Below are 26,113 nucleotides of genomic sequence, written 5' to 3'. Positions count from 1 at the left end.
AGGCCCCTTCGCCCTAGAGCCCCTGTTTCCTCCCAGAGTCCGTTTCTCCCGGGGAGCCTCGTCCCAAACACCCTTCCGGGGCCCCCAGCGGCCCGGACCCTCCTACCTCCCGAGCCTCGGGGGACCGGCCGTGTTCGGCCAGACGTCCCCCGGCAGCCGAGCGTCAGTCGCTCCTCGGCGCGGGCGCCGCTCGGAGCGCACGCCAGTTCCGCGTCTGCACCGTGAGCCGTGTTCCACTCCGACTCGGTGAAGGAGGGGGAGGCTGAGGGGCCAGGGGCCGGACCATCCACCCCGGGGGGACAGGGCTGCACCAAGCCGAGCGCTGCAGGGTGGAGCCGGACCTCGGGAGAGAGATGGCTACGCACACACCTATGCTTGTGGGAGTGGGAACGCGATGGGGAGCGCTGGGCCAGCCCAGCGCCTCTACGTGACAAGGGGGAGGACCCAAAGGAATACTTTTTGTTTGGGTTGCGCGCAAACATTTTAATTCGACACGGAAACAGAGCCCATTTCGATGAACTGCGGATGAATCTGGAAGCGACGTCTCAAGATAAGCTGCCCTAGGACTTTCTCACCGTTCCCCTCACCTCATCTACCTCCCCCGCTCGCGCTTTGGAAGTGCCCAGCCGCGTGGGCAGGAAAGCCTGCGGCCGCGGCGGTGGAGCCTACCAATTCAGGGGCGGCGGGGGGACTTGAGGCCGGAAGGCGCGGCCGCGGCATCTCCTCCACCCGGTGCGCTCCAAGGCAGGGGGCGTGAGCGGTGCCGCGGTGCGCGCTGGGAGAGGGAGTCCAGCTCTTCCGCGAGGCTAAACCCGGGACACAGCAGCCTACCCCTGGCCTCAGGGGACTTTTCTCGCTGTCCCCCAGGGCCTGCGGGCCAAGAGGAAGGATTGTTGTACCTTCTTAAGTATCAATGTAAAAACCAAGGCATTATACCCGCGCGCACGGCCACAGGTGCACGACTGAGGCGTTAGTTCCGAAAATCCAACACCCTCTCCCTCACAGAAAGGCAACACGATCCCACCGGGATCACTGAAGAGGGCCAAGGGCGCGTCCCAGCCTCAGCACTTCATTGACCCTTACATCGCAATGGGGCTGGTAAAAGGAGGTCCCCACTCACTGCCAAGGCTGTCACTTGTGACTTGTCTCCCTCCTCTGAGTCTGGAAACGGACCCGCAAGGACACAAGCTTCCCTCCTGTGTTGTCGGGCCCCACCCCCATTCCAGAAATTGGTTTCTCTCATTCTGAATTCGTTTTGGCCTTCCTGTACAAACAGTGCCAGGCCTATCGGTGAGGCAGCCCGGAGGCGTTTATGGCCAAGCCGCAGAGTGACAGTGGAGAATTTATCTTGGGGCCCTGTGGGGAAAACAGGAAGTGGTAGAGGCAGGATGGGCAGGGCCCTGGAGAACCTTGTGCAAAGTGGCCCCCAGGTTCATCCATTGGGCCCGGTTAGTACAGTCTTCACATGGAGCACCGTTTTACCAGGATCCCTACTACCCAGCAGCCACAAAACTCCCAACCCTTTGACTCTCCTTTAATGCCACTTGAGGATCTCCTTTGCCCAGCCCTCAGGAATGTTTGTCCTTCTCAGTCGGGTCCACCTCTAGGAGGCAGCCACCAGCCTCAGCCATCCAGCTCAGAAAACAGAAGACACAGCGGAAGATCGGTCACTCGTGCACATCCCAGATCTCAGAGAGCAGCGGGGGAAGCTTTTTATCCTGCAGGCGCAGCGCAAATACTTGCTCTGAATGGACACTGCTCAGTGTCCGGAGGTTCACCAGTTTCATTAGCATCCGTGGAAACATGAGTCGGTCCTGGGAAAGAAGGACAAGTACAGCCTTTGTCTCTCCCCAGGGAAGGGGAGCAAGGGTGGGGGGGTTTGTGGGAGAGGTAGAGAATTGTCTGTGCACGATGTAGTCAGGGAGGGATTCTTGAAGGGAAAGTAGTTGTGTCAGGGGATGAGCCTGTGGAGAGGAGAAAGAGGGCACAGTGGGGAGACTCACATGGGGGTGGTGGATGGAGACGTAGGCATGCAGGGCCTCCACATATGTGTGTTGCAGCCTCTCTACCTGGAGCTGGTCCTGCACGTTGGGCCGGTCTATAGGTCACCAACAGAGTTGAGTAGCAGGTCTGGCCAGGGTCTTATTTCCATACCCCAAATCACAACCAAAAAATAGGGACATGCCCTACCCAACCTCTCCCATCCCAAAGTAACACAACAAGGGCCTCCACCCCCACGATTCTTGCCCTATGGGGCCTGCAGCCCTCTTTGGTGTGAGTCTCTTGCTCGTTTTCCCTCTTGCCCCTCCTCCACACCTGCAGAGAAGATGCTGATGGCAATGAGCAAGGCAAACTCAGCATCATTTAGTTGCAGCTCATTCATGGCTCTGGAGAACTCAAAGATGGGGTTGATGAACTCCACCTGCAGCCCTGGGGAGGAAGAAGAGAGGCTGGGTTGTGTGGCACGGGCAGCACTGCTCAACTGAGGAGACTACCAGCCACTCAGTAAGAAGTCTCCAGGGCTCTGCTGTATAACCTTGGGGAAGTTTCTTAACCTCTCTAAGCCTCATCTGTGAGGCGGGAATCATATCTGAACTTATAAAACTGTTGTGATGGTTAAATGATAAAGCATACAGACCACCTTGCACTGCACCCAGCATACAGACAATAATTCTGTTAGAATTCTTCTTAGAATGCTTGAGGGCCCCACATTACTAGAAATAGAAGCAACCCTTATGTTTGTTTATAAAAAGACTGCTTCACTGGCAATTGGCCTTACCTATTTGAATACTAACGATACATTTCTTGTTTCACATCACAGGGGAAACAAAGCAATGTGGTTGAGGGTGTGGACTCTGGGTCAGACTCCCTGGGTTTGAGTCCTAGCCCTACCATTTACTAGGCTGTGTGACCTTGAGTAAGTTATTTAAGCTCTCTGGGCCTTGGTTTTCCCATCTCTAGAATGGAGATAATAATAGCACCTACCTCATACTGGGTCCTTAGAATAACGAGTGGCACATATGGTAACTCCATGTAAGTGTTTGTTAAATAAATAATAAATTTAAAAAATAGAACCAGCCTTCTTACTGAGGAGACCGGAGTTCAACAAACCATGACCTGAAGTGGTGACATCTAGAGAACACTTCTCCCAAACACACTGTCAAAGTCTCCCCACCCCATGCCATCCCCTAGTTTTCTCAGATGTCTTTTAGCAACCATCTGCTAACTTTTCCATTCCAGGCTTCTTGATTAGTCACTTCCTGTGCTTTCACCCCGATGTTTATCAAGTGTGTGTTGATCCACTTAATGGACAAGCCCCATTTAGAAAGCATTTCTTGGTGAGGTGTCCACGCCCCCTGCGAGGGTCGGCTACTGCTCGCTGAGTGGACGCCCCCAGTGTGATCGGTTCACATCGTTAGTCACCCACGCGAGCAGCATATGGTAGTGGAAGTAAAGGAGGAGGGAGAACTGACCAAAGAGCAGCCCTGTCTCTTCTCCCCGCACTGAAAAAGTGAGAAATGAAAAACAAACATGATGACATAAAAACTGCTTATATAAATGAATCCATAAATAGATACAGATTCAGACAGCACAAGTCCGCAAGTGCTGAAGGAACACGCGGACATGAGAACAGGGAAGAGTTCAGAAAGGAGGATGTTATGAAGGAGAAGGCCGTGGTTAAGAAGGACTGGGGTAATAACCATCTGGGGAAAAGGTGATTGGGTAGAGAGAGGGGGCAGGACTGGGCTTTTAAAGCTGGAAAAAGTCATTACATCACTCCTATTAGGTGCCTATACATTCAGGCAGCACACGGGGCACTACAGAAGGCAAGAGGTGTCAACACAGCCCTGCCGTACCCTATAGTGAAGGGAGGCCTACCTAGAAAGCTCACTGGGTGGCCTGTGATGGGACAAGAGCTGGCCTGAGTCACCGGAAACCTCTGTGAGCTCTGCACTGGAAACCAGTATTCTCCAAACCCGAGGATGGAGTCAGCATGAGCCACATTTCACAGACCCACTCACTCAGGTGTTAAACCACCAAGTCTCTTGTTCAGCCTCAGTCCTGTCCCTCCGAAACACCTTCCACCTCCCATCCTTTCCCAGCCCTCCTCCCACAACACAAAGCAACCATTGAATATGAGGAAGCCAATACTGCTTAGCCTGCAAGCAAATGTCAGATAGAGAACAGCATTGTGAACTAATTCTTGGAGAAAGTACTCCAAGATACTCCAAGATGGGGATAGAAGCGTTCACTCTTATCCTAAAACTGCCTCATCTGGGCACATCTGCCATGTTTTAATGCCAATTCCATGGCTACTCGGAAAGCACAGCTGAAGAAGAGGAAATCGGTCCACATGATCCTTAAAGAGCACATCTGAGAAAGATTTTTCAATTTTGACTACTAAAAGGCTTGGTGAGGTTTTCAAGTTTCTTTTCCTAGCTGTAAAGTCTTTTCTTCAAGCAAAATATTATTCAGAAGCACAATGTATAACGCAGATTTAAATGGAGTTTCTGGTTTGGCTAAAGTTAGGGTGAAGGACGTTTTTCTTCTAAGGTGACACTTCCATGGAAATCCCCCCTCAGGTTCCTGGAAACACAGTTTGAGAACCACTGGCCTGATGCAGCAGAGGACAGGAATCTGTCTGGGGCAGTTAGGGGAGACCTATCAGCAATCCAACTTTCTGTCTTGGAAAAACAAGTGGATCCTTCCCTCTGTAGCCACTCAAACCCTGGGCCTGTAGCTCTGTAGTCACTATGGGCCCCATGACAAAATGCATCTGTTCATCCAACCCGGTCCCTTTGTGATCTCAGTTCTCACCTGCTTTGGCAAAGTCTTCCCGGTTATAACTGAAATCCTTGAGGAAGGTAATACTCTCACTGCCAGGGTTGTACCTCCGAGATGTCTCCAGAAGCATCACCTGCACACAAATATTGGGCTGGTCTCGGCCCAGGGCACCTTCAAGGGAAGGTCGAGCCCCTCATCCCTACTTCCCAGTGCATGTGGCTTCCCAGCTGTCTGGCGGGGGGCCCCTCCCACAGACATCCCGCTCTGGTCCTCCCTTCACCCTCGGCCTTGCCAGCCACCTCAATTGCAGAGGTCTTCAGGAGGGCAATCTGGTCCTCCCGGCTGAGCTGCAGGAAGCCCGGCAGCTGTTTGGCAAAGTCAACGATCTCCTGCACAGAGACAATGGCCAGCTCCGTGAAGTGGGCAAAGCGTTGCTGACGGGCCTCCCGACTCTGGGGATCTGGTGCCATGGGCCAAGGCTACCCCGAAAGGCAAGGAGGAAAGAAACAAACCACTCTGAGTCAGGCATCAAGAAGCCAGCTGGTGCTCTGGGCACAGCGACCTCTCCCCAGGCCCCTCAGGTACCGTGACTCGAAGCCGGTCTGAGAAGGAACGTCTGTTACACTGCTGCTGGGCAGCCACCAGCTTCTCAATCATGCCCAGCTGCTCCGGGCTGAGCTGGGGCAGGACTTGGGGCGGAGAGGAAGCCCTCGGGGGCACGGATGTGGCCTGAGCCTGTTCCTCCTCTTGCCGCTTCAGTTTCTTCAGACGGATCTGTTCTTCTGACAGAACACCTGAGAACAGAGCCAGATGTGAGGAGGGGAGAAGAGGGGGAGACAGGAAGTGGGGATGGGGCAGAGCCGTAGTTTGAGCCTCCAGAAAAGCAGAGAGTGTTAGGTAAAGACAAGGAAGAGATTTTAATCCACACTTAGGGACCATGTAGCAAGGCCCACAGGCTCAGCTGCCTTTCTGCCCCCAGACCCTGGCACCCAGACATGCCCTCTTCCCCATCGGCCTAACCACACTCCTCCCCCAGCTTCAGTCCCCAGACACTCACACTCCTCCCGCATGCCAGCCTGGCGGCATTTGCGAAGGCGGCACTCCTGGCACTTGCGACGCATGTAGGTGTCCATGGGGCAGTGGCCCCCACTGTGGCAGACGTAGCGCGCCCCTTTGATGACACTGCGGCGGAAGAATCCCTTGCAGCCCTCGCAGCTCAGCACGTTGTAGTGGAAGCCGGAAGCCTTGTCCCCACACACACTGCACAGCTCATTCCCCAGCATTTTGGGGGCTGGCCCCTTTTTCCGCTTTTGTGGACGAAGCTCTGGGTACAGGAAAGAGCCTTAGTGTTCTTCTTCAGGGAAAAGGCCAGGTGCCCAGCTGGCCACTGCCCTGAGCACTCAGTGACCTTCATTTACTTCACTGTACAAAGTCTATCCAGTCTCTCTATTCTAAGAAAGTAGCTCTCGTATGCAAAGTGCTATTTATGTCCTAGGTACTGTCTGAGCCCTTTATACGCACTGATCCTTACAACCATAAGAGATAGGTACTCTTGTTATTTCCATTTTACAAATAAGGAAAATGAGGCTCAGAAAGGCCTAAGAAACAAAAGTTACACTCAGATCGCTTAGGTCTAGTTGACTCCAAAGCCTTTGGACTTAACCATGATCTTATAAGGTAAAGAGCCCTGAAGTTACCCCTCCCGGATCCAGGGAGCCCTTACCTCCTCCAAATCCAGCAGCTCCTCACCTGTGGACTCTGGAGGGGCCTCCACCCCGGGGAGCAGGGCTGTGGGCTCTGTTGCCTCCAGCCCCACCCGTGAAGTGCCCCCAGCAGACTGGGGTGTGCTAGATTCCTCCCTGAGGATACAGTTGCTGCTTCCCAGAGGCTGGCTGCTTGCATCTCGTGCATCTGGCTCCCACAGCTCCACTGCACAGTCTGAACCCCGAAAGAGAGGCACAAGGGCGTCTCAGGTCCCCAGCATTCTCCTGGGAAACTGCAAACTTATCTCCACCCATAGAGGGCAGTAAAACTTCGGCTCCGGCTTTGGGACCCTGCGATTTGTGTGGGCTCTAGGGCTAATCACTTGTAGTCCCCTGCACCTCAACACCTTAAATAAGGATGTTAACCTTTGTCGCCTTTCGGGGCTGAAGTGCATCCATCTCAGAGATCAGACAGAACTCTTGAAAGCCAAGCTGGATAAGCATTGGACGTGCCAAGCCTCCCCAGCAGCAAGCCCGGATTGAGAAGGACGGACGAGTATCTGCAAGGGCCAGGCACCAGAACCAGGGCAGAGATAGTGTGGGCAGAAGGAGGCAAGCAACACCAAGAGTAGCTCTGGACTGCTCTCCAGGGAAGGGCAGAAGGTAGGTAGTGAAGGAGGCTGATTCCCGCGGGAGGAGAGGAGTTGGGGCCTGGGCTCAGGGGAGAGGGCTGGAGTGAAGAAACTTACCAGGAGAAACATCAGGCACAGGGGCCTCCAGCCACAAAGACATCTCTTCCTGGAGCCCTGGACATTACCAAGGGACTGTCCTGCAGGAATGGTCCAGGTTACACTCTTCCCAAACTGGGTTCCCTCCCCTCCTGATCCTGCTTTTTGTTTGTACTCACATATCAGCTAACATTTACTTGCCATATATGTGTCAGCCTGTGCTAAGGCTTTCCATGCCTTCCTCACAATATCCCTATGAGGTCAGGGCTATTCTCAAGACCAATTTACAGATGAGGAAACTGGGGTACAAAGACATTAAGAAAATAGCCTATGGGCACACACTTAGGCAGTGGTAGAGCCAAGACTCAGACTCTGGTCTCTCTGACATCGAAGTCTGATTTCTTGGCTACCATGCCACCTTTTCTCCCCAGGACACCCTCCAGGCCATCAGGGAATGTTTGGGCACAACTGCCCCGCTTCTGTCAGAGCCCCATCCCCCTCACTCTAGCACTGGGGACCGCCAAAGTTGGGCAGAACCAGGACATGTGATCGAGGCTCCCTCCACCCAGTGAAACACACTGCTGGTTAGACAACCTCACTCCTGCCACCTTCCAGGGTCCCAAGACAAAACTCTTGCCTCCAGAAGTCACCCCAATTCACATCCAGGACCTCCTGCCCCTGACCCCCTCAGAAGTTATCATGGGACATAAACAGAATGCTGCCGCTGTCCGAGCTTCCGTCACCATCATCCTTTTCACTTCTCCCCAGAGACCCCTTTCTAAATGCACAGGACACCCCACCACCCCCGCCCCCACCCCCGCCCCAGACACACAGGCAGAGCCCCAGGCCAGCGCTGAAGAGCAGACCCACCGAGTGCCCAGGCCGCCAGGCTCTGGCTGGGGCAGTCTCTGGAGCCCCCTTGCTGGGAGAGGAGGATGGTGCAGTCCCTGGTCCACAGGCCTCAGCGGCCGGGGAGCCGGAGCGGAGCAAGAGAGGGTCCGGGAGCCGGGAGCCGACCGACCGAAGCCCTGGCCTCCTCGCCCCCGCCCACGGGCCGCTTCCCCACCGTGCTGACTCCGCCCCCTGCCGGCCTGCCACCCCCTCGGCCCGGCGCCACCCCCGGCCCCTACCCCCAAGCCCGAAGGCCGCATTTTCCTGCAGATCTGCCCGGCTCTCCCCTTCCTCTCCTCACCCTGGCGGCTCTGAGCTGCTCTTACAGGCACCTCCCAGGCGCCCCCACCCCACTCCCGGCAGCCTCCAGAGTCGTTTCCTCCCTTCCACAGACACCTCGCGGAGCAAAGGTCCCGGCCCGGCCCGGAATTGCGACACCGAGCCCCAGCTTGCTTTCCCGGCCTCCCTCCTCCTCCTGTACCTCTGGAAAGGAGCCAAGAAGCTCTCCCCACTAGCCCCAGGCCTCAACCAAGCTGATAGAACTACAAGGGTGGAGACAGGCAGGTGCTGGGCCTTCCAGGGAGTCTCTGAACGTGGGTGCCCTGCGGAGGCCAGAGAAGGGAGGAGGCCGGAGGGGGGCGGTGTGGGTGGTGGAAAGAAGTCGCTACAGCAATGGATGGTCTGGGACAGAAGACGGTAGATCTGGGTGCCAGTCCAGGATGGATCTGAGAGGGTATGCAGGTACCCTCATCTGGGGAAGGGTTCCGTCAGAAGTGAGGGCAGGCTCTGTCCAGCATCTACTGAGACTGTAGCCGTGCCTTCTCGCCAGAACATGAGGTCCATCCCTGAAGGTAGACACCTCGTTTTACTGATTTTACCTCCCCTGAAACAGGGCCTGCCATAAAGTAGAAACAGAGTAGGTACTGTGGTTCTGTTTGTTGAATGAATAAGTAAACAAGAAAAATAGTATCATCCTCTTCTATCCCATCATTGCTTTAGTGCTTGGGCTCTGAGCTCAAATTTTGGGTTCAAATCCAGGCCTTGCCTCTGCCTCTTATTTGCTGTGTGATCTTGATTAAGCAAGTTACTTAATGTCTCTGAACCTCTGTTTCTCTATCTTTAAAACTGGTATAATAATAATGGTTTTTGCCACATAAGGTTGTTGTGAGAATTAAACAATGTATCAGAGCACACAGTAAGAGTACGAGAAATGGAAGCACTAATTAAACTCCCAATCCTTTCAGCTATGGGTCTTCCCATCACCTTGAATCTGTACACTGTTAACCTTCCTGTGCTTATTTCCATCTACAAACCCCTCACTATCTCTTCTGGTCCTTAGAGCAGCCCCAGGAGGGAGGGAGGGTACAATAACACTGAGCTCATGGGAGAGTCTTTTCCAAGACCACACACAGTCAGTGGCCAAGCTGGGATCAGAATCCAGATGTCCTCACTCACGTCCCTGTCCTCTTTCTTTCTCCTGTGTCAGAGCCCAGGATACTCATCTTGTTGCCTCTCAGGTCTGCTGGACCAGTGAAGTGAGATGGACGAAGCTGGGGCTGGTGGGCTGCAGTGGGAGAGGCAAGGGGCCCTGGGGATGCTTCAGTCCAGATGTGGGAGGCAAGGAGCTGAGGTTACTGCTGGTTGTTCCCCCCCCACCCCACTCCCAGTTTCCTGCTCACAGGCTCTTCCTGTTTTGCTGTGAACTCCAGTTCCCATGGGCTCCACATGAAAGCACAGAAGGACAGGGGGCCAGGGCAGGCGGCCAGAGACACTGAGACAGAGATGAACAGGACACCAGGGAAGAGGAGAAGAGAGCGAGTAGGGAAAGAGTGGACATGGGGTGTGGGGGAACAGGATGGGAGAAGGACAGGGAAAACAGAAATAGAAAGGAGCTCGGTGAAAGATGGGAGGAAGCACAGGGTGGGGCAGGAGGAACAGGCAGAGGTTAGGGAGCAAAACTTGAGAAGACAGCAGGCTGGATGGTGTTGCAAAATCCGTCCATGTATTCATTTTCACATTTCAGAAAAGCCCCTCTGACACCCCCATCTCAAAGTTCTGCCTCCAGCTTTTGCTCTTGTTCCCTCTCATCACAAGGTCATCCCCTCACAAGGCCCCCACCCTGGTCCGGGCATCTCTGAGTCATGAGCACAAGGCTCTCCATTTCTCTTGCTTATGTTCCCTCCCTGATTTTTACAAGGCCCCAGCTGTCCTGGGAAAGTAAAAACCAGGGACCGTAGCCCCTGGGAAACTAGAACTGTCCTGTCTTAGCACCCACATCATCGTTCCAGCTTCCTCCTCCACCTTTCTGCATCCCCAGAAGCTCCAGCACAGAGGCAGAGGCAGCGATGTCACTGAAACACTTGGTTCAAGGAACTTGGGATGGAACATTGGTCTGGGGGCTGATACCTATATTCTGGGAGTTGGGAGAAGACCCATTCACTCCTGATCCTCAGCTCCCTCTCCTGACACCCTGGTCTCCCCACAGGCCAGGACCCAGCACTACACACAAGCCGCATCGGGAGCCCTCTGACCCAGGCTACAGCCAGTTGCTGAACAAGCAGGTTAGGGCGCCATCTCCCCCACACAAGGGATTCAGCCTCAGCCTAATCTCAAGTAAGGGAGGAGGAAGCATTACTGCCAGAGTTACCCCTTCGGGTTACGGGGGTTCAGGAGCTTCCCCGCATGAAGATGGGAAGGGAGAGCAAAAGGGGTGAAGACCAAAACCTGTTGGTGGTATCTCCACAAAGTTTCTAGAGATTAATGACTGGGACTTCTTCCCCAAACCAGGGCAAGTAGTCAGGTGATCTGCAGTGGGAATCACATGTCTCATTTTGCCAGACACCCCCCACCCCCAGCCGCCACTGTGCAGTCCCACCAGCCCACTGGAGGTGTTAGGTGCAAAGCCTCCCAGCCCCATGGGGCCTTTCCTATGATTTCTTGGCTCCTAGAAGAGGCAACATGCCTGAGAACTCCTTTTAGGGTCTTCCAGGTCACACTTCTGACCCCCAGAACCTCCAGAGCCTCCTCCTTGCAGCAAAGGGAATCTTGAAGCACAGACAGGAGCATTCACCAGCCCACAGTTATATGCACAACTGGATGGCACTCCCATGAGGCAGGCCACAAGGTACAGTTTGCAGGGATGGACTGGGGCAACGGCTTCCTGCTGCCTCCATCACCATTCTGGAAGGCTGCAAAGTGTGGGGGTCATCTTGCGTGCTGCTCAAGTGACTCCTCCCCAGCCTCCCAATCACAGGAGAGAGAAGAACCCAGGAATTCCTGCTTCCCAGGTCTATGAGTTCAGAGATGACATAGACAGCAGAAAGAAGAAAAGTAACATTTATTAGGCCCTACTACATACATTTATCTTTACATATCTTTACATGTATTATTTTATTTCTCCTCATATGTAACCCTAGAAGAGAATACTAGCAAGGGGCCAAATATCAAATTTGAATACATGTATAGCTGACTCAAAAACTCAAACAAAAAATGCCCACCTCCCTGCATTACACAAAACTGCCCCCCCAGATAGGAAAAATACTCCACTCACCTGGATTTAGGTTTGCTTCTGCCAACACAGGGTACAGCAGTGGTTCCCAAACCTGGCCTCATTTTCAGAGATTCTGATTTATTTGGTCTGAGGTACGCCCATGTATCCATCTATCTAACTATCCATCTACACATCTATTCTTTTTGCATCTGTAGTTAGAAACCAAGGTGTGGGGACCACAGAATCATCTGGCAGAAAACATGCAGAAGCTGGGGGTCAAGAAACCAGGGCTCAGCTCTTGGCTCTACCATGTACTTGTGGTGTAATCCTTACCCTTCCTGGGTTTATTTCTCACCATAAAAAGTGAAATAGGGGCTTCCCTGGTGGCGCAGTTGTTGAGAGTCCGCCTGCCGATGCAGGGGGCACAGGTTCGTGCCCCGGTCCGGGAGGATCCCACATGCCGCGGAGCAGCTGGGCCTGTGAGCCATGGCCGCTGAGCCTGCACGTCCGGAACCTGTGCTCCGCAACGGGAGAGGCCACAACAGCGAGAGGCCCGCGTACCGCAAAAAAAAAAAAAAAAAAAAAAAAAAAAGTGAAATAATATCTTCTCCGTCAATCTTTCCTACATCGGATGCTTGCAGGCACAACGAATATAGAAATACTTGAACAAGCGGGAAGAAAAGCAGAAGATGAATTTAAGGGATTTTTGTTCTACTTCCCAAAATTTAATAAGCCCGGGATTTACATTCTGAAATCACAATGCTCTGGCTAGTTTGCAAGGAGAGTAAGGGGCATATTAAAACAAAAGACTCAAAAAGTCCCACTAATACGTAGAATTTTGCCAATTAGCCATGTCCCATCCAACCCCACCAATGTGAAAAGGTTTCCTTTGCTAGAAATCTCTTCATTGGAAGTATTTGAGGGCCACTGAATACAGATAAGCAATGCAGCTTGAGTAGCCTGTGAGAAATAAACCATTTTAAGGGCTATTTGACTGGAAATCAGCAAACTTGAGTTTTAATCCATTCTCCTAAACTGCGTGACCTTGGACAAGTCACTTCCTCTCTCTGGGTTTGTTTTCTTATCTGTGAATTAAGGGGACTAGGTTAGATCAAGGATCCAGAGATGCTGATTTATGAAGCCTCATAATGGTCTTCATGAACCTCTTGGGATTGTATGCAAAATTCCATTTGTGTGTGTGGACATTTTTCTGGAGGAGAGGGGACTAAATTTTCATGATTCATAAAGGGGCCTGTAACAAAGAAGAAGTACAATTCTGCAGCTCGTGGAAGGAAAAGCACATTCACAGAAAGACAGACAAAATGAAAAGGCAGAGGACTTTGTACCAGGTGAAGGAACAAGATAAAACCCCAGAAAAACAACTAAATGAAGTGGAGATAGGCAACCTTCCAGAAAAAGAATTCAGAATAATGATAGTGAAGATGATCCAGGACCTCGGAAAAAGAATGGAGGCAAAGATCGCGAAGATGCAAGAAATGTCTAACAAAGACCTAGAAGAATTAAAGAACAAACAAACAGAGATGAACAGTACAATAACTGAAATGAAAAATATACTAGAAGGAATCAATAGCAAAATAACTGAGGCAGAGAGCAGATAAGTGACCTGGAAGACAGAATGGTGGAATTCACTGCCACGGAACAGAACAAAGAAAAAAGAATTAAAAGAAATAAAGACAGCCTAAGAGACCTCTGGGACAACATTAAATGCAACAACATTTGCATTATAGGGGTCCCAGAAGAAGAAGAGAGAAAGGACTTGAGAAAATATTTGAAGAGATTATAGTCGAAAACTTCCCTAACATGGGAAAGGAAATAGCCACCCAAGTCCAGGAAGCACAGAGAGTCCCAGGCACGATAAACCCAAGGAGGAACATGCCGAGACACACAGTAATCAAACTGACAAAAATTAAAAGACAAAGAAAAATTATTGAAAGCAACAGAGGAAAAACAACAAAATAACATACAAGGGAACTCCCATAAGGTTAACACCTGATTTCTCAGCAGAAACTCTACAAGCCAGAAGGGGATGGCACGAAATATTTAAAGTGATGAAAGGGAAGAACCTACAACCAAGATTACCCTACCCTGCAAGGATCTCATTCAGATTCAAAGGAGAAATCAAAAGCTTTACAGACAAACAAAAGCTAAGAGAATTCAGTACCACCAAACCAGCTCTACAACAAACGCTAAAGGAACTTCTGTAAGTGGGAAACACAAGAAAAGAAAAGGACCTACAAAAACAAACCCAAAACAATTAAGAAAATGGTCATAGGAACATACATATCAATAATTACCTTAAACGTGAATGGATTAAATGCTCCAACCAAAAGACACAGGCTTGCTGAATGCATACAAAAACAAGACCCATATATATGCTGTCTACAAGAGACTCACTTCAGACCTAAGGACACATATAGACTGAAAGTGAGAGGATGGAGAAAGATATTCCATGCAAATGGAAATCAAAAGAAAGCTGGAGTAGCAATACTCTTATCAGATAAAATAGACTTTAAAATAAAGCATGTTACAAGAGACAAGGAAGGACACTACATAATGATCAAGGGATCAATCCAAGAAGAAGATATAACAATTATAAATATATACACACCCAACATAGGAGCACCTCAGTACGTAAGGCAACTGCTAACAGCTATAAAAGAGGAAATAGACAGTAACACCATAATAGTGGGGGACTTTAACACCTCACTTACACCAATGGACAGATCTTCCAAGCAAACAATTAATAAGGAAACACATATTAACAAATATTAACAAATTAAAGAATAAAAACCATATGATCGTCTCATGCAGAAAAAGCTTTTGACAAAATTCAACATCCATTTATGATAAAAACTCTCCAGAAAGTGGGAATAGAGGGAGGCTACCTCAACATAATAAAGGCCATATACAACAAACCCACAGCAAACATCATTCTCGATGGGGAAAAACTGAAAGCATTTCCTCTAAGATCAGGAACAAGACAAGGATGTCCACTCTCACCACTATTATTCAACATAGTTTTGGAAGTCCTAGCCATGGCAATCAGAGAAGAAAAAGAAATAAAAGGGATACAAATTGGAAAAGAAGAAGTAAAACTGTCACTGTTTGCAGATGACATGATACTATACATAGAGAATCCTAAAGATGCCACCAGAAAACTACTAGAGCTAATCAATGAATTTGGTAAAGTTGCAAGATACAAAATTAATGCACAGAAATCTCTTGCATTCCTATACACTAACAACGAAAGATCAGAAAGAGAAATTAAGGAAACAATCCCATTCACCACTGCAACAAAAAGAATAAAATACCTAGGAATAAACCTACCTAAGGAGGTAAAAGACCTGTACTCAGAAAACTATAAGACACTGATGAAAGAAATCAAAGATGATACCAACAGATGGAGAGATATACCATGTCCTTGGATTGGAAGAATCAATATTGTGCAAATGACTATACTACTCAAAGCAATCTACAGATTCAATGCAATCCCTATCAATTTACCAATGGCATTTTTTACAGAACTAGAACAAAAAATCTTAAAATTTGTATGGAGACACAAAAGACCCCAAAGAGCCAAAGCAGTCTTGAGGGGAAAAAACGGAGCTGGAGGAATCAGACTCCCTGACTTCAGATTATACTATAAAGCTACAGTAATCAAGACAATATGATACTGGCACAAAAACAGAAATACAGATCAATGGAAAAGGACAGAAAGCCCAGAGATAAACCCACGCACCTATAGTCAACTTATCTATGACAAAGGAGACAAGGATATACAATGGAGAAAAGACAGTCTCTTCAATAGGTGGTGCTGGGAAAGCTGGACAGCTACATGTAAAAGAATGAAATTAGAACACTCCCTAATACCATACACAAAAATAAACTCAAAATGGATTAGAGACCTAAATGTAAGACCGGACACTATAAAATTCTTAGAGGAAAACATAGGAAGAATACTCTTTGACATAAATCACAGCAAGATCTTTTTTGATCCACTTCCTAGAGAAATGGAAGTAAAAACAAAAATAAACAAATGGGACCCAATGAAACTTAAAAGCTTTTGCAAAGCAACGGAAACTACAATCAAGACAAAAAGACAACCCTCGGAACGGGAAATATTTGCAAACGAATCAACGGACAAAGGATTAATCTCCAAAATATATAAACAGCTTATGCAGCTCAATATTAAAAAAAACAAACAACCCGATCAAAAAATGGGCAGAAGACCTAAACAGACATTTCTCCAAAGAAGACATACAGATGGCCAAGAAGCACATGAAAAGCTGCTCAACATCACTAATTATTAGAGAAATGCAAATCAAAACTACAATGAGGTATCACCTCATACCAGTTAGAATGGGCATCATCAGAAAATCTACAAACAGGGCTCCCCTGGTGGTGCAGTGGTTGAGAGTCCGTTTGCCGATGCAGGGGACGCGGGTTCGTGCCCCGGTCCGGGAGGATCCCACATGCCACGGAACGGCTGGGCCCGTGAGCCATGGCCCCTGAGCCTGTGCGTCCGGAGCCTATGCTCCGCAACGGGAGAGGCCACAACAGTGAGAGGCCCGCGTACTGCAAAACAAAGAAAAAAAAGAAAATCTACAAACAACAAATGCTGGAGAGGGAGTGGAGAAAAGGGAACCTCCTGCACTGTTGGTGGGAATGTAAATTGATACAGCCACTACAGAGAACAGTATGGAGGTTCCTTAAAAAACTAAAAATAGAATTACCATATGACCTAGCAATCCCACTCCTGGGAATATACCCAGAGAAAACCATAATTCAAAAAGACACATGCACCCCAATGTTCATTGCAGCACTATATTTACAATAGCCAGGTCATGGAAGCAACCTAAATGCCCATCAACAGATGAATGGATAAAGATGTGGTACATATATACAATGGAATATTACTCAGCCATAAAAAGGAACGAAATTGGGTCATTTGTAGAGACGTGGGTGGATCTAGAGACTGTCATACAGAGTGAAGTAAGCCAGAAAGAGAAAAACAAATATCGTATATTAACGCATATATGTGGAACCTAGAAAAATGGTACAGATGAACTGATTTGCAGGGCAGAAATAGAGATACAGATGTAGAGAACAAACGTATGGACACCAGGGGGGAAAGTGGCGGGGGTGGTGATGGTGATGGTGTGATGAATTGGGAGACTGGGATTGACATATACACTAATATAGATAAAATAGATAACTAATAAGAACCTGCTGTATAAAAAGTAAATAAAATTCAGAAAAAAAGGTGGGGGGCTTGTGACTAAATAAGGCTAACTTTTCAGCTCTCAATTTCTATTCACTTCTCCATAACAATTCTGGAAGTAATGTTTAGATCCTGAGGTATATATAAATAATTCAATCTGGAATCCTGGGGCAAGATACTGACCCTGCTTTCTTCCATATATTCTGATCACGTTTTATTTCTCCAGTGATCTGAGGTGATTTGCTACTAGGGGGCAGATCTGAATCAAAGCATCCCAAGGGCCTACGATCTGACCTCCTGGAGCTGTGAGTCCCTCCAAGCCGAGTCACAAAGCCCTGAAGCCAACTGGCTGCACCTGTATCCTAATGGTCAGTGCCAAGAGGGCCTCTCTGATTCTGTGGAAACCCCACCTACTCCCACCGTATATGCTCCTTCCCCTTACCCCTCTATATCTCCCCACTGGTCTGAAATTTCGCCCCTACGCATTCACTGCTTTGGTTTTGCAAAGTCTGAACATCCTGTGCAACCCAACTCCTTTGAGAAGAGGCATGACATCTTGATTCTAATTAACTAAAACTTGGAAGTGGACGGGTGGGAGGACAGGGAAAGGACTGGAAGCGGGAGTGAGAGGAGTCCTGAAGCTTTGCTCAGGAAATGAGCATTGGCTACACTGGGACCAACCTCAGGGACACAGGAGTCCAAAAGGGCTGTTTACACGCTGTGCCCTACACCCAAAACAAGACTTCTTCCAGGGAAGAGAGCCAGTGCCAAGGCTCAAATTCCACCCGAAGGAAGGGGTGTGGAGAAAGGCGCCCTATACCACCCCTCGCCCCAATTCTGCACCCGCTCTCGCTCTAGGTCAGGCCCGGCAGCACCCCGGCCCGAGGGGGTCGCTTGCTGTGCCGGCCACGGTCCGGCCCAATACAAGAGCCACCTTGGTACTGGGTCTCCGCGGGCAGAGGCAAAACCCACGCTCAGTGTTCTCTTTACCAAGACGAGGTCTTCAAGCCCTTTCTGCAGGGCGAGGTCGCGCTACATTCCCACGCTTCTCCGCCACGGCGGGATCGCGAACCTCCTACAGGAATTCCCTACCTGATTCCCCCTCCCTCCATCCCTGCCCCCCCTTTAGCAAGATGGCGGCGAGAACACTTCCGCTGTGCGTCCTTAAGGGTGCGTCCGGGCGGCTGCTGCAAGTGCCACTCAGCGGGTTCCAGCCTCTTTGCTGCACAGACCACAGCGGTGATGGCGGGCAGACGGTTCGGCTGGAGCCGGGTGGCTCTTCTCCAGCTCTTCCTTGGTGTTAACCTGATGGTGATGCCACCTACCCAGGCCCGGCGTCTGCGTTTCGTTACCTTGGTAATGAGATGGGGTCGCCAAAGGCTCGCCAGTGCTAGGAGGGCACCGGCCTGCGGGTGGAGGGATGGGCGGGGCTTTGCTGGGGTCTGGGGTCCATTGGAGGAGGAGCTGGTTTAAGAAGAGACGACCGGCCTGCGGGGTTGGAGGCCAGGGTTCGCAGTTTTTGTGAAGCTCTGGGGTATTTGGGGGGGCAGGGTGTACGGAATTCAGTATTAGAGGATAGGTCGGGTGAGTCTGCCTTGGGACAGGGATGTAGCTGAATGGTAAGAGGCTCGCGAAGAAAACCTTTGGTGATTTTTTTTCCAGTTTCCCCCACCATCTGCATTGCTTTTATTTCTTTTCCTTTCCCACCTGTACTTTTGATTTTCCCAAGGTCTCCAGTGACATTGCTTAGCCAAGTTAGAACCTCTGGAACCTGGAGGAAGTTACTGACTTCTGAGTTGGGGCCTTTTGCAGTTGGTAGAGTTAAGGCTTCCCAGAGGGAGTGACGGCTCCTTCTCAACATGGGGCAGAGTTTGGCTCTGTGTCCACATCGAGGGGACCCTTCTGACCTGTAGGCTAACCATTTTCTTCACTCAGCTGTACCGACATGGAGACCGTTCGCCAGTGAAGACATACCCCAAGGACCCCTATCAGGAAGACGAATGGCCCCAGGGATTTGGTCAGCTAACCAAGGTGGGTCAGAAGCCAGCTCTCTCTCAGGATGAGCTGTAGAATGAGTGACCTCTAGAGCAGGTTGCAGAGCTTGGGGCCTTACCAAACTGCTTTTTCCCATGTGGGTGCTGATTTTGACATTTCTTAATCTTACTTTCATCTGTGCCCAGATTAAAATGGGCATACATAATGCCATGCACAGTCGGCCACTTAATAAATGACTCCTGGTATCAGATTAACCCACTCCTACTTTCAGCCAGGAACTTGGAAAGCAATAGTGGCTAGGCCCTGTGGTAATCGTGAGCCATCCCTTCCCTGTGGGCCTCTTAACCCTTGGGTTTGCCCACAGGAGGGGATGCTACAGCACTGGGAGCTGGGCCAGGCTCTGCGACAGCGCTACCATGACTTCCTCAACACCTCTTACCACCGGCAAGAGGTAAGGCTGGGAGTTCTAGAGGCAAGGGCAATGGGAAGTGCTGTTCTCACCCTCTGCCCTCAGGGAGACTACGGGTGAGGCTGGGCACTCTGGCCTCCCTCCATGCACTTTTAGTTACAGCACAACTACAGGACAAGACATCCAAGGGCTGTCTAGAACAAAACCCTAGAGGCTGAGTTGCCCCTGCTTGGCTTGGAGAGAGGCAAAAGTGATCAAGCATCCAAGCTGACTTAAGGATCTGGCAAAGTAGTTTCTGACTCTGTGAAGTAACTCAGGCTTTCCATCCAAGACACTTACTGAGTACCTGTTATGGGGCAGGCACTATGCTAGCACTGCACATAATGGTGCGCCATACAGATCTGATCTTTGTGCCCAGATGTTGTTATTGTTTCCTTGAGGGCCAGCCGTATCCTGATCTTGCCCTTTCTCACAGCTTATTCCTCCCTTTTCACAAGCAAATATCTCTGTTCCTTATTTTATTTCCTCTCCTCGTCTCTAAGACAGTTATAAAGGGGGGTGTGATTGAAGGCAGTTTCTGCCCTCAAGGACCCAAGCCTAGATAGGGAGACAGGTGTTGTAATAAACCAGGCAAGCAGACAGACCTGAGAGCCTTGTTGACTAAGCACTTTGGACTGGGAGGGGCATTTGAACTAGAGCCATTCCCACAGGAGTACTTCACAGATGGGGGACAGCTACGCCCCCAGCTGAGTGGGCCTTGGCTGGGAAGAGGGATGGGGAAGGCCAGAGAAGGGGAGAGGGCCAGATGCATGGTTGATTTATAATTTGCTAGGTGACCATCAAGAACAGAACCACCCCTGGAGCTCCAGTGAGGGGCCAGAGCTCTCCCACCCCGCTCCCACAGGTGAGACTTATGTTGTCATCTCTGCAGGTTTATGTGCGAAGTACAGACTTTGACCGGACTCTCATGAGTGCTGAGGCCAACCTGGCTGGACTCTTCCCTCCCGACGGGATGCAGCGCTTTAACCCAAACATCTCTTGGCAGCCTATCCCCGTCCACACTGTGCCCATTGCCGAGGACAGGGTAAGACCAGCCAGCTCTTCCCCAGAGGTGGTGACAGGGACAATTCTGGCCGTTGGTCTGCTGATCCCCGACTCCTTCTCTGCCTCTGCTTCCCCACTTTGGTCTGCAGCTGCTGAAGTTCCCATTGGGCCCATGTCCCCGTTTTGAACAGCTGCAGAACGAGACCCGGCGGACACCGGAGTATCAGAATGAGAGTATTCAGAATGCAGTGAGTGGGGCTGAGGTGGAGGTCACCACACTGTCCTTTCCCCCAGGGCAGGACTGATCCCCTGATCCATTTTTCATAGCAATTTCTGGATATGGTGGCCAACGAGACAGGGCTTACGAACCTGACACTGGAGACCATCTGGAATGTCTATGACACACTTTTCTGTGAGGTGAGCCGGCTCAGGGTCCCCGGTGTGACCGCTCTTCTCATACCTCAACAGGCCTAGGTGACCAGGCCAAGTAGAACACAGTGCCTGGACACCATGCTTACTGGGGAGGTCCAAGCAAGCCACCTCTTGTGAAACAAGGGAACTTCCCTCACTGGTGAAAAAGAACCTCAGAGTGGGAAATAGTTTATGAGTCGTCAGCAGTTCCTGCTTCTGTCCACCCAGAGCTCTCGTGGTATCTGACTCCATCCTGCTGAGTCACACTTCTCGCTCCCAAGCCTGCTTTCCTGTTCCCTGCGGCCTAAACACCATCCACCATGTCTCCTGGTTCCAGTCCCTCTGCCTCTCCTCTCCCTCCCCTTTCTCTCTCTCTCTCTCTCTCTCACACACACACACACACACACACTCTCTCTCTCTCTCTCTCTCACACACACACACACACACACACACACACACTCTCTCTCTCTCACACACACACACACACACACACACACACACACACACACACACACACACACACACACACACAGGTACTGTCCCACGTGGGAAGAGAGCTGCTCTCGGGAGAGGCTCTGGCCTAGGCTGGGGAGCTAACCTGCCCGCTGCCGTACACAGCAGACACATGGGCTGGTCCTGCCGCCCTGGGCCTCGCCCCCAACCATGCAGCGTCTGAGCCGGCTAAAGGACTTCAGCTTCCGCTTCCTCTTCGGGATCTACGAGCAGGCAGAGAAGGCCCGGCTGCAGGGGGGTGAGTGACAAAAGCAGCATGTCACTCCCCTGTCAGAACCCTACAGCATTAGACATCTGCTACTGGGGGCTTCTTACATGCTTACTTCTCTGCCTGAAGTGTTCTCTGCTCTTTCAGAACCAGATCCCCCTAGTTATCCCGTCAGCCATCCAGTCTCCCCAGTTCTGCAGATACTTGGCATGTTTGTCACTGTGTGAGTGACCACAGTTAGGTTTTTGTGCTTTTCTGCCATTCATATCCTTAAGTTTCACCCATGTCAGAAGACCCTCCCTTCCCTCAAATGACTTCCTACCTCCAGAGGACCACCGGGGGCCACTCTGAAAGGACGCTGAGAGTGATACACGTCAGTTTCTTCATCTGAGCACCCAAGGGAGTGCCAGCTGCCAGACCTTTCCAACATCTAGAAAGTTTTCAGAGCCTACACATGACAGAGTTCCCCTGGCCTGGAGCCCCCATCCTGTGTGCTCTGAAGCAATCTTAAGTTTATATTTATTCCCAACTGGAATTCTTCAAACATGGGCAGGGCCTCGTAGCTCCTTTATAAAGAAATGGGCAGGTTTCCGCACCTGTGAGAAATACAGATACCTTGTTTTGTCTTGCTTCCTTCTGTAAATTTGGGTTATTAGAGAGCAGGGGCTGCTGTAGAGTTTGCGTGGTTCCCCTGAATCTAAAGCGTTCTCTGTGCTGGTGATCAGACCCAGGACTGGCAGAGGGGGGGAGAGGACCTCAGATAGGTCTAGTCAGAAGACGGTGATGGCTGTAGCCACTGACACTGGGGACTCTCTCCTTCAGGAGTCCTGCTGGCTCAGATACGGAAGAACCTGACCCTGATGGCGACCACCTCCCAGCTCCCTAAGCTGCTGGTCTACTCTGCGGTAAGCTCCCACAGTCCCCAGTGTGCTGACGTCACGTAGGAGCTGGATCTCTCCTCTCTTCAGCGCATGGGGGTGTGGGGGGCAGTGCTGATGGGGAGCCCTTCTCTCCTACAGCACGACACCACCCTGGTTGCTCTGCAAATGGCGCTGGATGTCTACAATGGTGAACAAGCCCCCTACGCGTCCTGCCACATATTTGAACTGTACCAGGAAGATACCGGGTGAGTGGAGCTATGGGTCTGCCCTGAGGAGAGGCGCTCACGTGGGGACTGTGGGCAGCTCCCATCTTGTCTCTATCAACCCTCAGGAATTTCTCAGTGGAAATGTACTTTCGGAATGAGAGTAACAAGGCCCCCTGGCCGCTGATCCTGCCTGGCTGCCCTCACCGCTGCCCGCTGCAGGACTTCCTTCGCCTCACAGAGCCTGTTGTGCCCAAGGATTGGCAGCAGGAGTGCCTGCTGGCAAGCAGTCCTGCAGACACAGGTGAGCTGCTGCCTGCCTCCATGCTGGCCGTGTCCCAGAACAGCTTACAATTCATATCCACAGGTCTCGAGAGAGCTGATGCACTTCCAGCCGTCCTGTTGCAGGGATGGCAGTCCTTTAGCCAGCTCAGACGCTACATGGTTTGGGGCGAGGCCCATCCTATCCCTAGACAGTTAATTTCCCACCCTGAGACGTACTCCTCACCCTCAGGCGATGCCCCTCTTCTTATACTAAGAGAAAATAAAAGCAACCGGGAGAGAACTGTCTTGTCCTCCCACCACCAGGTATTCCAGCTTACTCGCTGGTACAAGCCACCACTTGGAGCCAGCCTTTCCACTTACACTCTGGGTCCATCTCTTCTCACCTCCACACGGACCCCGGTGCTCAGTGTTACCGCTCTACTGGATCAGTGTCATCTCAAAGCCTAACAAAAACCTCTTTGGCCCACGTCCTTCTCCAGCTGCCACTCCTTTTCTCTCCCCCCTTTTCGGGTGTAATCCTTCAAAGGGTTGCCTAGACTCTGGTGTCACTGCCACACTGCCCATTCTCTCAGACTCACACTGGACAGTCTTATGTCACCTGCCACTCCATGGAAGCCACTCTTGTCAAGGACCAATGACCTCCTCTTACCAAAGCCAGTGACCAATTCTTAGCTTCTCTCACCTCTCAGCAGCATTACAGAATCGATCACTCCTTCCTTAAACACTTCCTTGGCTTCTCTGGTTTTTCTAACTCAGAGGCAGCTTCCTTTACTAGCTTCTCCTCCCCACTAACCAGTGGATGGCCCAGGGCTCAGCCTCGCTCTTTCCCCATCCATGCCTGCTCCCAAGGTGAGTTTACCCAGCCTTATAGCCTTATATTACCATCTCCATGCTAAGTTCTGTCTTTTTATGACTCACAGATTCATGGCCTCGTCTCTGAGCTGCAGGGTCACATATACAGCTGCTGACTTGAGGTCTCTACATGGATGTCAACTAATGCATGTCACAGTTGAAGTCTAAATCCAAATGCTCAAAAATCAATCCATCCATCCAAATGCTCTTCCCCCAAATCTGCTCTTCCTCCAGGCTTCCCCACCTTAGTAAATGCAACCTAGGTGTATAGCATAACCCAAAGCGCTCTCCTGAATACCCTCTTCCTCAGACCCCACCTCCAAACCACTAGCAGATCCTACCAGCCCAATCTTTGAAGTACACGCTCTTGCTCCCTAGCCCAGTCTGCCATCATCTCTTGCCTGAAGTACTGAAAAGCTTCCTAACGTTCTTTCTGATTCTGTTCTTGGCCTTACCAGTGTTTCAGCACAACAGAGTTAATTTTTTTAAAACATAAATCAGTTCACATCACTACTCTTCTCAGAATCTTCCAGTGGCTTCCCATTACATTTGGAATAAAACCCAAGTTCTTGGGCTTCCCTGGTGGCACAGTGGTTAAGAGTCCACCTGCCAATGCAGGGGACACGGGTTCGAGCCCTGGTCCGGGAAGATCCCACATTGCCGCAGAGCATCTAAGCCCGTGCACCACAGCTACTTAGCCTGTGCTCTAAAGCCCGTGAGCCACAACTACTAAGCCCGTGAGCCACAACTACTGAGCCCGCATGCCACAAGTACTGAGCCCGTGCGCCTAGAGCCCATGCTCCGCAACAAGAGAAGCCACTACAGTGAGAAGCCTGCGCACCACAACAAAGAGTAGCCCCTGCTCGCTGCAGCTAGAGAAAGCCCACATGCAGCAACAAAGACCCAACACAGTCAAAAATAAATAAGAAAAATAAATAAATTAAAAAAAAAAAACAAAAACAAAAACCCAAGTTCTTTACCATGTCCTCCAGGCCCTACTTGGTCTGGTCCTCTGCCCCCATCTCCTGTGCTCGTGTATTCTGCTCTAGCGATACTGACTTTCTTGCTGGTCCTAGAACACGCCAGGCAAATTCCCTTTTGCATTTGCTTCCCGTCCACCCACCCCACCCCCTGACCCCTGGCCTCAGGACACTCTTCTCTCAGATCTTTTGTATGTCTCAGTGACTCCAGGTCTCTGTTCAAATGGTCACTTTCTCAGTGACACCTTCCCTGACTGACCTACCTCTCCATCATTTCCCCCTTACCCTGCTTTGTTTTCCTTTATGGCATTTGCCACTAATCCATCATGTCTATCATTTGCCTGTCATGGCATCTCCTCTCCTAGAATGTAAAATCTACAAGGGAGACTTTGTCTTGGCCCCCTGTGATATCCCCATTGTAAGAACAGCACCTGGCGTGTGGCAGGCACTCATATTTGCTGAATGAACACTGACATGACCTTTCTCTCGCCCTCCCTGCCCCGTGCCCAGAGGTGATCGTGGCCTTGGCTGTATGTGGCTCCATCCTCTTCCTTCTCATAGTGCTGCTCCTCACCGTCCTCTTCCGGATGCAGGCCCAGCCTCCTGGCTACCGCCACGTTCCAGACGGGGAGGACCATGCCTGACAACCACTCAGCCCCCTTCCCTCTGCCTCCTCGGGGAGGTGGGCTGGGCCTTGCTCCTGACTGTTGCTGCTCCCCAGCCCATGGACAGGAGACCCTGGGTTGGGCCTCCCTCTGGTCACCCCAGCCTAGATGAACAAGTGGGGCTCAGCTTGGCCTGTGGCACCTGTCACTCAGCATTCATGTGCCTGACGTTAACCAAGTACTGTGTTGGACACTGGCTTTCTCCAAACAGGATTTGCCTCCTCCATGCTCCCTTCTAAGGACCTGAAATGTAGACGAGTATTCAAGTTTCACTCAGGACCTAGGATAAACAGGCTGAAGGAGTTGCCGCTTGATCTGCTTTGCCTCTCCATCAAGCCCTGCTCACTCTCTCTTCCAACCTAGAGTGTTTGGCAAATGGCCCAGAGGACACGGTCTTGCCTCTCAGTGCTTAGTTTAGTGGGAAAAACTGCACAACACTGGGGGTACAAACACTGGCCACCAAGGAACCAGATCACCCAAGAGCCAGCCAGCGAAGTTTTCCTTTGTCCAGCAGAAGCCACCATTAACTGGAGTCAGACATAATGCTTCCAGCATCTTTGTCACCCCTGCACCTTGAGCAGGTCGGAAGGATGTGGGTACTTGGGAGGGAGTCGGGGGAGGTGTGGGGGGGTGAGTTGTACAGAACCACGAAACTACTATCCTTCTCATCTAGGCTGGGATCTCCTGGGATCTGCCAGGGATCTCCAGCTGGCAGGTTGTGAGCTGAATAGCTCCTGACTGTGGCCCAGAATAGGGCTGAGACAGCTTCCAGAGAATGAAGGTTTTGGACTCTTAGTGCTGTTTTCTGTGCCTTTTCTTCATTTTGGG

At 50.8% G+C, this 26,113-nt stretch overlaps 2 protein-coding genes across 9 annotated transcripts; one reads left to right on the top strand and one right to left on the bottom strand.

The window, feature by feature from the left end:
• Window positions 1-1,513: 1,513 nt before the first annotated feature.
• NR1H3 (nuclear receptor subfamily 1 group H member 3) lies at window positions 1,514-20,834 on the bottom strand. Of its 6 annotated transcripts, none has more exons than XM_065881436.1 (10): window positions 20,657-20,834; window positions 7,238-7,317; window positions 6,535-6,723; window positions 5,843-6,109; window positions 5,371-5,579; window positions 5,085-5,264; window positions 4,819-4,918; window positions 2,317-2,430; window positions 2,004-2,098; window positions 1,514-1,814 (listed from the first exon to the last, which is right to left on the bottom strand). In XM_065881436.1, the coding sequence occupies exons 2-10, from the start codon at window positions 7,278-7,280 to the stop codon at window positions 1,668-1,670; spliced, it is 1,344 nt and encodes a 447-aa protein (XP_065737508.1). In that variant the 5' UTR covers window positions 7,281-7,317; window positions 20,657-20,834; the 3' UTR covers window positions 1,514-1,667. The 6 variants fall into 6 exon arrangements, with proteins under 6 accessions (XP_065737508.1, XP_065737507.1, XP_065737511.1 ...); XM_065881435.1 differs by lacking the exon at window positions 20,657-20,834 and adding an exon at window positions 8,087-8,237; XM_065881439.1 differs by lacking the exons at window positions 6,535-6,723; window positions 20,657-20,834 and adding an exon at window positions 17,830-17,919.
• Window positions 18,066-26,083, top strand: ACP2 (acid phosphatase 2, lysosomal). Of its 3 annotated transcripts, XM_065881441.1 has the most exons (11): window positions 18,066-18,195; window positions 18,775-18,870; window positions 19,199-19,285; window positions 20,175-20,327; window positions 20,437-20,535; window positions 20,615-20,704; window positions 21,317-21,449; window positions 22,242-22,324; window positions 22,439-22,545; window positions 22,632-22,807; window positions 25,131-26,083. In XM_065881441.1, exons 1-11 carry the CDS (start codon window positions 18,082-18,084, stop codon window positions 25,262-25,264), a joined length of 1,272 nt encoding a protein of 423 aa, XP_065737513.1. In that variant the 5' UTR covers window positions 18,066-18,081; the 3' UTR covers window positions 25,265-26,083. The 3 variants fall into 3 exon arrangements, with proteins under 3 accessions (XP_065737513.1, XP_065737514.1, XP_065737515.1); XM_065881442.1 differs by lacking the exon at window positions 18,775-18,870 and having other exon boundaries at window positions 18,082-18,195; window positions 25,131-25,264; XM_065881443.1 differs by lacking the exons at window positions 20,437-20,535; window positions 20,615-20,704 and having other exon boundaries at window positions 18,082-18,195; window positions 25,131-25,264.
• Window positions 26,084-26,113: the final 30 nt, after the last annotated feature.

This window comes from Phocoena phocoena, chromosome 8 (genome assembly GCF_963924675.1).
Source record: "Phocoena phocoena chromosome 8, mPhoPho1.1, whole genome shotgun sequence".
Taxonomy (NCBI): domain Eukaryota; kingdom Metazoa; phylum Chordata; class Mammalia; order Artiodactyla; family Phocoenidae; genus Phocoena; species Phocoena phocoena.
Note: the sequence above shows the minus strand (reverse complement) of the source record. Positions and strands in the feature narration are given on the sequence as shown.